At 35.7% G+C, this 13,036-nt stretch overlaps 1 protein-coding gene across 1 annotated transcript; it reads left to right on the top strand.

The window, feature by feature from the left end:
* Positions 1 to 10,685: 10,685 nt before the first annotated feature.
* On the top strand, positions 10,686 to 11,553 carry LOC110704535 (glutathione S-transferase T3-like). Its single transcript, XM_021882335.1, has 2 exons — positions 10,686 to 11,195; positions 11,308 to 11,553. Exons 1-2 carry the CDS (start codon positions 10,686 to 10,688, stop codon positions 11,551 to 11,553), a joined length of 756 nt encoding a protein of 251 aa, XP_021738027.1.
* The last annotated feature ends 1,483 nt before the right edge of the window (positions 11,554 to 13,036 follow it).

Here is a 13,036-nt window from a genome sequence, read left to right as displayed (position 1 = left end):
GGCCCGTCTACAGGTCGGCACGGACGTGCCAAAGGTTGCACGGACGTGCAGACCTGTTAAAATGATAACAATAGCTACTGCCTGACCTTGCACGGATGTGCATCAATTGGCACGGACGTGCATGAATTGGCACGGACGTGCAGCTTTTTCTAGCGAAACAGCTTCGTTTTGAAAGGTCATAACTTCTTCATTACTCATTGGAATAAGGCATGTAAGCATTCGTTGGATAGCTCTTGAAATGAAATTTAATCTCCAATTTGAATCACTTCAAAAACTTGATTAGAAAAAAAGTTATAGTCATTTAAAGTTAACCTTAGTGAAAAAATCCTTTCAAAACCCTTCCAAATGCTCTTATTTCACTCTTGTACACTTTTCCTTGCTTCTTTCATTCTTCCATAGCTCCCTTATTTCCTCTTCTTGTCTCCAACTTCTTTTCTTCTTTGTCCAAAAGCTTCAAAGTGCCATATTTATACCTAAATATGCACCAAAACACTAGCAAACCCGTGAAGCATATGATACACAAAAAATGCATAAAAATAGAGTAATTAGTGAACTAAACATTGATTTTCCACAATTCTAAGGCTCAAAATCACTTTAAAATCATACAAAATAACAAGTTATCAAATCCCCCCAAGCTAAGCTTTTGCTCGTCCTTGAGAAAAACAATAATGTCAAACCAAAGAAGGGAAATAACGTGCTAGAATCTAAACAAGGAGAGGCAACAAGGAGAATGCATATACACACTAATCCGTATGGTAGCAACCACTATCACTTTTAGCGCAAGTGAGAAGCAATTTAAACCTCTAAGTCGCCCTAGAGGACGAGTTTTTATCTCGTGAGGGTTTCCAATGAGCTTGCCCCACAACACACGCAATCCACAACACATCGTCAAAAATCACACAATTTCAATTTTTCGCCCAAGTCAACTCATCGGGATATGAGACACAAGCAAGACAAGTGAACAACTTTCAAGAATTACCAATCATACAAATGTACACATGAGTTGGGGGTAGAGAGGAGAACTAAACAAGGTTGCACTAGGATACTTCCTTTGGCCTTTTACTAGTTCATTAGAGCAAACCTAGATATTCCAAAGTTGTAACAAGCCCTCTTTCGGTTATAAAATCTCAAAATGCTAGTCCACCTCCCAAAATGCACACCCAAGGCCCCTTAACTACACTCTAACTCGGGAATTTCATAAGAAACAACAATGCAAACAAGGTGTGGGAGGCATCCACGAGTTGACCTCTAAAGAAGAGAATTTTTTTTTTTAGAAGTTTTGGGGGAGTTTTTGTTCTCCCCTTTTTCTATGCTCTTCTTTTTTTTTCAATTTTCAATGCCCTCGCCTCTTTTAACTGTGAGCGGCTCTTTCTTTATTGAGAACGTGTGGCTTATTACGCCACTTATTACACATGATACAAGTAGAACCAATCCCCTAATAGAGTTTCATTTCGGGGAGGAAAGGGGGCACATCAAGGGCATAAGGGACCACAAATTTATTCAAACATATCCTACTTGAGCAAATTAGACAATATCTTATACTAGGCGTGCAATTGAGCATTCATTGGCTTTCATTTCATATACTCCAATGCAATCAAGATTAATAGACCTCTAAATGACCCCAACTCGTGCACACACTCTTCTAAAAAAACTTTTACTCATCAATCAAGAGTCTAGCAAGTAAAACATATAATCGTCATTTGAGTCTCATCCTTGGCAATTTTTTTTTTATTTTTTTAAAGTTATATTAAAGAAAAATAAAGAAGAGCATGAATATCTAAATGTACAACTATGAACGAATTCAAGCATCAAACTAACAATCAACCCCCCTTCATGAAAGTGTGAAGCTACCCCCCCCCCCCCAAACTTAGACGAAGCGTTGTCCTCAATGCTTTGAAGAGATAATCAAGGGGGGGGGAGGGAGGGAAGGGAACACAATCAATCTCAACAAGTACCTCTAATCCAACATCCATAACTACAACAAAAAACCACAACAATAAAATCTAGCCCCAAACCAAACTCTTTAACAAGCAACCAATGAATGGCAAAAATAATTATAAAATCAATAGCTTGAGAAGGGATGAAGAGATATTATTCAATTTGATGCAAAATTCTTCATAAATTCTTCAAAACTTTGTAGAGTATGTTGTGTCTTTCCAATGTAGCAAAAACTCCAAAATTCTTGTGAATTTGAGACTATATGATGTAATTTGGAATGGAGTGATAAAGAGTACCTAATTGAGAATCATTTCATAAAGCTCGTTAGTTCAAATCATCAAACAATTAAAATCCATGCACATCGTTATTAAAAAATAAATAAATAAATAAATAAAATTGCCTTTCTTTTCGGTCTTTGGCTAGACCTTAGCTAGTAAGTAATTTGACAAACTCCTAAGGAGCTTATCATATGCACTTGAGCACATTTCACAAATTGCAACCATAAAAATAAGAAGAAAATTTAAAGAGAAGAAGAAAAGGATATACATTAATCTACAAAGTTTCCTAAAATAAAAATGAGAAGATCTAAAAAAGGTCCTAGATTGAAAAGAAGAAGGAAAAATAAAAGTATAACTATCAACAAAACACTTTATTGGAGATTCATTTGGTAAATCAAAAACCATATTTACATCAAATTCACCCAATTGAGTATCGTTGGTTAGAAATTGATCATGTAAATCATAGAATGAAGTACAAAGAGGCTCATGTGAAGTGAACTTGGGAAGAGAAGTGGGTAAAAGGCTTGGAAATGAGACAATAATATCAAGAGTTTTTGAGAAAGGGACATGAGGCTCAAAAAAAGAATGGTCAATTGGTAAAGACTCAACAATCACCTCACTCTCAACTCTGTGGTCCTCAAAAGAGAGACTTTCCTCCACTTCATACCTTTTATCCTTACTTTTCCAAAATTTATCATGAATATCTAGGCTACTATTTCCAAATTGATAATTATCCTCAACACCTCTTGAATAATCATCAATATAATCAAATTGAAGAATACCATCAACATTATATTTGGACTTTAGTAGACTTATATCATTAGTGGAATTCAACAAACAATCATCAACTTTGTCATTATTCATAATTAAAGGTACATTAGGCTCATTATACAAATTGATGATATTTGGAAAAATAGGGTCATCAACCAAAGGTTTTTCAAGAAGAGGTTTCTCAAAATTTTCATTTTCATTCATTTGAACCCTAGAAGCTTCACTAAGATGATTCATGGATGTACAAATGCTCTTTATGTCCATTAGATTCTTAGAAATCTCTTCACAACCCTCCAAAAACAATTCTAGAGCGAGCTCTAAAGAAGACTTGGGTTCTTGAGGATGGGAGAAATTTCGAAAATCACAATGAGAAGAGGTGTCAACATTATTCACATTAGCCAAATCATAAGGAGTACATGACATAAAATTGGAATCCAAGAAAAAAGTTGGGGAATTTTGACAATTTGCATCACCAAAACTCGAAACATTAGAATCCAAAACATTATCATCAGATTCTTCAAATGAGTTCGCACCATTAAAATGGTCATACATCTCATGATTAGCCATCTCCCAATCATAAGTATCTTTAGCTAGCCATTCAAACATACTCCAATTCTCATTAATGGGTTTAGACATAAATTGACCTTCGGACATAGATTCAACAACAACTCGCATTTCATCATTTAAACCTTCAAAAATTACTTCACAAATATCCACCTTTAAAAGTCTATGACCATAATTATAACCAACATAATCATTAACCCTATGGTAATATCTCCAAAATGTTTCATTCTCGTATTGGGGAAGGGAAAAAATTGCCATTTATTTCAATGGAAGAAACCCCAAAATAAAATATAAAAAAGAAAAAGAAAAGGGAAAAAAATATATGTACAAAGACTTAGACTCATCTAATCAATAATTAGACAATGTCAACCGAAGTCCCCGGCAACGGCGCCAAAATTTGATAGGCTGTCGTCGAGCCTACCAAAGATAAAAACCTAACTTGGTCTCTCTAATGGGTAGAAAGGGTAAGTAAGGGTCGATCCCACAAGGACTAAGGGGAGCACTAACAAATATCGATTTGTGATAAGCTAAGTCAAGTCTTTTTGGGTTATGAGTTATGAAGAAAAACTACAAACAATAATAAAGAGGATCTTGGGAAGGTATCCACCAATTAAGTCGTTCACAAACTACAATTTAACATACAAGACATAGCAATTTGGGGATAAATTAGGGGAAGTATTCTAAGGCACCCAACTACTCTCTCAAGCTAGAGGGATTACTTGAATCATGAATACAACCTACTCTCGTGGTTACAAAGCATAAAACAAGTGTTAAAGCATAATCACGATGACATAAACATTCCCTTGATCGGAAATTCCTATTCTCATGGCATTTCGGGTCAATCAAGCATAAGGGAGCTAACTCAAGTTCATCTCTCGATCCTTCGTTGAGAAAGCTTAGATAAATAGTTCTAGCAATGGCCACTTACAAGAACTAACAATGAAACCACTTAAACTCAACTAATTAACATCCCACATTAGCTAAATCAACACATACAAACAAGTATTTGTGAATTCATCAATGATTTCAACAATCCCAAGTAAAAGAACTACTAACAAATCATAATAAATTGCAAAACTAAAGGATTTAACAACTAAGAACATGAAACAAACACTAATCTAACATAAACAAGTAATTAAGGATGAAAAGATACAAAAATAAGTAAATAGAATAACAAAATAGGAGATAGATTAAGAAATTCTCATTGATATTGCAAGGAGTATCCAAATCTTCAAGTCTCCTTCCTTCAATTCTTCATATTCCAAGCTTTCAACAAGATTTTCTCACTTTCTCTCTCTAGAAAATGAGAGTTTCTCTCTCTAAAAACCCTAACCTAAGCTAAAAATAAACTAAGAAGATCCCCCCCTTACAAATGAAGCTAAAGGGATATTATATAACCCCCAAGTAAAAGGACGGAGAAACCAAGAATCGCCCCGTCTACAAGTCGGCACAGACGTGCCAAAGGTTGCACGGACGTGCAGACCTGTTAAAATGAGAACAATAGTTATTGCCTGACGTTGCACGGACGTGCATCAATTGGCATGGACGTGCATGAATTAGCACGGACGTGCATCAATTGGCACGGACGTGCAGCTTTTTCTGGCGAAACAACTTCATTTCGGAAGGTCATAACTTCTTCATTACTCATCGGAATAAGGCATGTAAGCAGTCGTTGGATAGATCTTGAGATGAACTTTAATCTCCAATTTATATCACTTCAAAAACTTGAGTAGAAAAAAAGTTATAGTCATTTGAAGTTGACCTTAGTGAAAAAATCCTTCCAAAACACTTCCAAATGCTCTTATTTCACTCTTGTACACTTTTCCTTGCTTCTTTCATTCTTCCATAGCTCCCTTATTTCCTCTTCTTGTCTCCAACTTCTTTTCTTCTTTGTCTAAAAGCTTCAAAGTGCCATATTTATACCTAAATATGCACCAAAACAATAGCAAACCCGTGAAGCATATGATACACAAAAAATGCATAAAAATAGAGTAATTAGTGAACTAAGCATTGATTTCCCACAATTCTAGGCTCAAAATCACTTTAAAATCATACAAAATAACAAGTTATCTGAAGGCCGATGGCCGGATGATCTTCCTTCATATATTAAAAGCCCTGTGCAAAAACACAGGCGGCAAATGTCAAAAAATGGCATCCGGCGACACCCATGTGGGTGAATTCGCCGAAGAGAACAGCTCCTTTCCGGGTGGTACATTGTTCTAGCGGTCATAAATCAAACGGCTTTAAACCGGCTAAGGTTAAAGATAACTCACGTTTGAATGATCCATTGTAACCAAGATATAAACCGGCTGTCACGGCAAAGCAGTACAAAAGGCATTTGAAATCTTGGTCATACCATAACCAGCGTTGCTTTGAAGCATCCCATACGGTTATGCACTCAAATGATCAAACAAGCGCCCCCTGGCCTAAATGATCAAATATAGGCCAACAACCATATAATATTGCATGCAAACCTCCACTTGATGGTCGACAGTCCGCCTAGGCTGGGGCTATCAGCATAGTGGGGTTAAAAGCTATAATCGTCGACATCCGTCTAGTTCAGCGGCAATCATTATTATGATTTGATTAACTCGGAAAATGTCATACCACTCAAGGTATCAAATTTTCCAAGTCAATCAAATCTCTCTCCAATTGAACTAGATAGATGCCGACTGAAGAGGCTCAAGCGGTCTCGTATTCGAAAGGAGCAATCCCTCTTAAAAAGAGAGACTACTCCTTTCGAGGGGCTAATGTTTGGGAGTAAAATACCCCTAACAAGAGGACCACTGTCAACGCGACATGTGTCCCGCTAGCTTGCTGACACGTGTCACCAAACCCTAGAAAGGGATTGATCATCTTATCTATAAATAGAGGAACCATCCTCATTTATAGGATAACAAGATATAAAAAACACAATACACAATATAGAGAACATACATTGAATACACATTCAATACTCTCAAAAACTAAGCAATCCTCATTGCGGAACCCTCCTGACTCAGGAGGGGTTATTACTTCCCGCACTATACTCCTCAAACACGTTCTAACTTGATCGTCGGAGGCGGAACTCCCTCGGGAGTCTCCATTGTTTTGCAGGTACAGGCAGCCGGAGGTCAGTCTTGGTGTTGTAACTCTCCCGCAGGGCACATCAAAAAAACCCCGAAACACAAAGGACCTCAACTTTTACTTTTTTCACCGTTAAGAACCTCTTATTTTTATTTTCACCATTAAAGACCTATTGGCACTTTTCCGGTGAAAATTAACCACACTAGTTAAATTAGCGGGTTGCTTTTAGTTAACTTTAATACTTTATTATTATAAAATTTAAATAAATGGCAATTGACTTAAATGTTTTTGGAGAAGACAAAATTTAATCATACTTACTGTCTTACCCCCAAATTTTACATATGGGTATTGGGAACAATTGCAAGACTCGCGCCAACCCATCTTCCCTCTCTCTTACTCTAGAACTTCTCTGCAGTGTTTCCAGTGTGAAAGCCTCCATTTTTACAAGAATTTGAAGGGTTTGCAGCAAATTTCATCTAGAAATTGAAGGTAAGACATTAGATAATCAATTCCTTTTTTTTTATGACCTAATCGAGGATGTTATATAATTGGGTTTTTGTATGGTTTAGGGTTTTTGAAATATATTAATTTTTAAAAATTAATTTTTTTTTATTTGTGATAGCAAGTGATGAAATTACATATTTTACGTGTTTTTGTGTTTAATTATGGGAAATAATAGTTTGCATGTCTTTAGATTGTGAAATTTTTAGTAGTGTTGTGTTTAATTACTGTAAAGCAGGGGATGGGGTTGCTAAAAAATCAATCATTTGATCATACAAATGCTTTCCGACTTTGTGAATGGCCGAGATAAGGCCAATAGTGTGCAGTATCATATGCATAACACTAAAGCATATATGACAATGTGAGCTTATGACTTTGAATATGATATTTTGACTATTGTGAGATGGCATTAATATGCTACTAATGTAATAGTTTTACTTCTTTAAAAAACAATGAACAAGTCTTGTAAGATAGATCATTGGTTATGAAGTATAATTTTGATTGTGATGTTGTTACAGAAATGGATATTGCACCATGTCTTGTAATTCATCATGGTGGAAAGTGGGTCAATAATCCTAACTTGATATACAATGGTGGCAAAACAATGTTATTTAATGATCTTCCATATGATTTTGGCTACTTTTGCTCAGATTCTTTGCAAAAGCAGGGGAAGTATTTTTTGGGAAATGAAAACCGAAAACAATTACTTCCTCCGTTTTTTTTTTTAATTGCATCATGGGATTTTGAGGGCAAAATTTGGTAGTGGGAAAAAGTAAGAGTGAGAAACGTAAAAATACAAAATTGTCCATGTAATGTAAGATAAAATAAAAAGTAAGTGTGAAAAAGTAAGGGTATGTTGGATATTTGCAGTGTGAACATAGATATTTTTTTTTTATCCTAAAATGGAATTGATGCAATATTTTGTAAACTTCCCTAAAAGGCAAGTGATGCGATATTAAAAGAACGGAGGAAGTATGTAATTTTGTTAAGAATTACTTTTGCATTGAATATGGTTTTTGTTACTTTTGGTTTTAATTCTAATAATTTAGTGAACTCAACTAACTTATGGTTGATTCCTTTTTAAAATAAAAAAATAAAATAAAAAAAACTTATGGTTGACAGTCAACCTTTGGTTAACGGTGAGTTAAGTGCCCGAAATGCTAACTTTAGATCCTTAAAGGTAAAAACAAAGACATGAGGTTCTTAAGGGTGAAAAACTCAAAAATTTAGGTCCTTAATGTATGCTTAACTTGTTTGTTTCAATTCCAAGAAACTATCCACTTGCTTATATCATTTTAGACCCCACCTCAACGACCACAAATATAATGTTTGTTTCCATAATTTTCGGTGATTCATTTTAGAAATATGTAAGTACATTTTATTCTAACTAATATTCAAGGTTGATTGTTTCCTATAGTCAATTAATAAAACTTGTAAGATGGTTTGATGGGGCTATTTAATTAACATTTTTTTTTGTATTTGTTATATTGTAATCTCATTTTTGCGTGATTAATTTAATAATAATGGAAATTCAAATTTATATCTTTACGGTGAATGTACTCTAATATAAACAACCTTATTTTATGTTAGAGGTGATCATTGGGCGGGCCGGGCCGAAGCTAAAAAATTTATGCCGGGCCAAGTTTCGGGCCGGAAATTTTGTGCCCAAACCCGCCCAAAAAGGACGGGCCGTGCGGGCTTTTCAGGCCATTTTCGAGCCGGGTCTAAAAAATCAACTAAATATGCATAAAAACGCATTCCCAAACCCGTCCAAAAAAAATAAATTTTCGGGCCGGGCCGCGCTAACTTTGATCACCTCTATTTTATGTGGGTGAGACCAAATTTAAAACATTTGTATCAAATGCGTGACACCTAATTTTAAATGCATTAGTGAGTGAACATAATTTAAAAGATTTACTTCCATTCTTAGTCTGTGAGAAATGATAGAGAATCCTAACTCTTTCAATCTGCTTAAAAACACCTTAATTGTCCAGTTTGGCAAAGAACATTTGAAGTTTCTATACCAATGACACTAATATATCGAGATGTTTAGGGATAAAGTTTTTATCCTTTTTGATATAATGCGAGTCCAAAAAAGGGACTAATTAAAGTCAATATGTTTTCCAACACGAGATAATGAGGTGTCAACAAAATCCTTCCTCCCCCCACCCCCCGTCCCCAAATATAAGTAGTATTTCTGTATTTGCCTTTTCACACGATTATAGAAAAGTGAATAAACATTAGAGCACTACCGGAAGTGAGTGAAAAAGCCCTCACGAGTAAAAGTTAAGGTGTAAAAAAAGAAACCGATCACCACATCAATGAGAGGAAATCCTCTCATGGCTGAGGACAATTAAATTCGCTCAAAGGATGAGGAGAAATAAGGAGGTACAGTAATCATGTGGGACCCGCAAATGACTGACGCAAGCTTATTTCAGTTGCTGAGAAAGGATGCAAAACGCATCGTACAATTAGCTAACTCAGCAAAAACGACGCCGTACAATTAGCTAACTCAGCAAAAAAAAAAATTAAATGGCTGGCAACTGACGCGCGTCAGGCCAGCAATGGGGGAGCGACACGTGGCTGTGGCAGGTTATCCAACCAATCAGAAAATTCCGCTTTTTGCAACGGTAATATATTTTCAATGCTAAATAATACCGTTTTAAATATAAAAATAAAAAATAAAAAATTCACCAACGGCCATAAAATTTTTTACTCAATAGAGATCCATTTTGATATATTTTGATATACTTTCAAAAACCCAAAAAATCTCTTATATTCACTAATTTCCCATACCTCAATTCTTCTACTTCTTATTATTATTAATTACGGTTTTGTTAAAAAAAAAATTACTGTTATAATAATTATACTTATAATTATTATTACTATTATTATTATTATTATTATTATTATTACTATTAGTATTATTATTATTATTATTATTATTATTATTATTATTATTATTATTGCTGTTGTTGTTGTTGTTGTTGTTGTTGTTGTTGTTGCTGTTGCTGTTGCTGCTGTTGCTGTTGTTGTTGCTGCTGCTGCTGTTGTTGCTGTTGTTGCTGTTGTTGCTGTTGTTGCTGTTGTTGTTGTTGTTGTTGTTGTTGCTGTTGTTGTTGTTGTTGTTGTTGTTGTTGTTGTTGTTGCTGCTGCTGTTTCTGTTTCCATTTTCTGAGGATATAATTTAGTTATTGTTTTTTTAGTAATTGTTGAATTTCTTACTAATTATTGTTTAAAGCTTTATTACTTTACTACTTTATAACTAACCCTGATTTTACGAATCATTTATCTGATTTGGATGATGATTTTGTCACTAATCCTCGTTTCCAGCTTTTCCTACAAAGGCTTGGAAACACTTCTTTGCAAAATTCACCACATCAAACACCTCATCAAACTCCTTTCGAAAACACTACCTATGAACCACATTCACCTCTTGTTTATCAAGGGACCAATTCTCAATTTGATGATGAAATGGAAGAACCTGTTCCAGACACTCCTCAATACTCTCCACATCCTCCAAGAGGGTCTGTGAACTAAAACCAACCATCTCCAAAAGCAAGTCGAATGTGGTCTGTTGCGGAGGATGAAGCTCTAATTGGTTTGTATCTTCAATTCAGTGAAGATGCAATTGTTGGTACAAACCAAAAAGCAGCTGCGCTCTGGCGAAAAATATCTGCGGCATATGATCAAGCGCACTCTGAGAAACCCCACATCCTAACGCCAAGACCTTTGAGGAGTTTGGAAAGTCGTTGGAGAAGGATGGCAACTTATTTAATACAATGGAGTAGTTGCTATGACGAAGCTGGAAGGGCAACTGGCAGTGGTTACAACGAAGCAGACCGAATTCATAATGCGAGTAAGTTATTCTATATTTCCTCCAAGCCTACTCCACATAATTTTAATTGTCACCATGGTTGGGAAATGGTTAAAAATGACCCGAAGTGGAGGACAAAACTGAGATGGGCGTTGTCAAGAGAGGAAAGATTAGCTTGCGGTGATGCTGTCGAAGATGACAGTAGTGGGGAAGTGAAAAGCGGTGTAGAACTGAAGATGAAGATGTTGTTCCCGTTACCGGTTCATTTCTGGGGGTCTTCCTCGACCTGATGGCGTTAAAAAGGCAAAGTCCAGGCGTAATAAGGGAAAAGGAGTGGCTTTTGATGTCTGTAACATTACTGAGCAAATGCAGCAGAATAATGCAAGTAGAGAAATTGAGGCACAAATGCGATTAAAGAAGTTGGATTTCGACATGGAAAGGGAAAGAAGGAAGCAAAAACAAGTAGAGCTTCACCAAAAACAAGTCGAAATTCAAGAAAGAAGGCTGAACTATGAAATGCTGCAAGATCTAATGGCAAAGGGACCGGACCTAACTCCCAATGAAGAGGCTTACAAGGAAGAATTACGTGCACTACTCTATGGTAGAAGGAGCATGTAATAATAATCAGCTTAATGTGTTTGCTACTGTTTTATTTAATTAATGTTCAATGTAGTCCTTTTTATTTTAATTAATGTTAAGATGTACTCCTTTTTATTTACAGTAATGTGAAATGATGTTTGTTTTTATATAACAATAATTATGCAGTAAATTATTTACTTTATTAAATTTGTTTTGAATAATAATCACATGTACTGGTTAATGACAAATACACATCCCAATAAAATCTTCACAACTTTATGTTGAAGAGTCATATCAACTGAACACAAGTAATGATATAATGACATAGATCATTGAAGAGTCAAATCAACTGTCGAAGTGTCATAGATCACATGCATCAATATTTCAATTGCAATTCAGAGTGCAATGACACATCAATTTCATTGCAGAGATTGCATTGAAGTGTCATGTGGACTTTATATACATGCATGACACATCAATTTCATTGCAGATATTGCAATGATACATGGATTTCAATTCAGAGTCACTAACATGAAAAATTAGAGCAACTCACATGCATTGATAGTCACTTGGACTATATATACATGCATGTGTTATTCTAAACGAACAGAATCCCAAACAAACCAACTATTAAACCATAGCCAAAACATGTCTTTCATTTCCTTCACCTCAAGCTCTTGTTCTTCTGATTTCTCAAATAACGATGAATTTGATCGGTTAGTTGATGATTATGCTGCTAACCACCTACCACATATTTTAATTCCCCAAGACTCACCACAAGAATTCCAGCTTAATAATGATATAGCAAATGTCCCGGAGCCTAAAAGGGATAGGGAAAGAGAAAAAAGGCATGTGCAACTATATAACGATTATTTTGCGAGTAATGCAGTGTATAACGACAACCAATTCCGCCGTAGATTTCGTATGCAAAGATCTTTGTTCTGTCGCATTATGAATAAGGTGGTTGAAGAGGATCAATTCTTCCAACAACGTCGGAATGCAGCTGGAAAGCTTGGTTTATCACCGTTGCAGAAATGCACCGCTGCAATAAGAATGTTAGCGTATGGCTTAGCCCCCGATGTCGTGGATGAATATCTTCGTATAGGTCAAACAACCTCAAGGAATGCATTGCAACATTTCTGTCAGGGGGTTATTACACATTTTGAAAGTGAATATCTACGTAAACCTACAGATGAAGATCTAAGGAGAATCCTTCACCAAAATAAATTGCGTGGGTTTCCAGGCATGGTTGGTAGTATAGACTGCATGCATTGGGAGTGGAAGAATTGTCATACGGCTTGGAAAGCACAATATGCTGGTCGTAGCAAAACTGCAACCCTCATTCTTGAAGCCGTTGCTGATCAAGATTTATGGATTTGGCATGTGTTCTTTGGAATGTCTGGCTCATGTAATGATCTTAATGTCCTTTACCGTTCACCGGTGTTTGATGATGTTTTACAAGGTCGTGCACCACCAATAAATTTTTGGGTTAACGGACATCAATATGAGTTGACCTACTACT

The sequence above is a fragment of the Chenopodium quinoa genome, unplaced genomic scaffold (assembly GCF_001683475.1).
Source record: "Chenopodium quinoa cultivar QQ74 unplaced genomic scaffold, ASM168347v1, whole genome shotgun sequence".
NCBI lineage: Eukaryota > Viridiplantae > Streptophyta > Magnoliopsida > Caryophyllales > Amaranthaceae > Chenopodium > Chenopodium quinoa.
This window is presented reverse-complemented; position numbering and strand designations above follow the sequence as displayed.

Coding starts and splice junctions, on each gene's coding strand:
- LOC110704535 (XM_021882335.1), top strand. CDS start 10,686: ATGTGGTCTGTTGCGGAGGATGAAGCTCTAATTGGTTTGTATCTTCAA. Junction 11,196..11,307: donor AGATGTTGTTCCCGTTACCG/GTTCATTTCTGG, acceptor GAGCAAATGCAG/CAGAATAATGCAAGTAGAGA.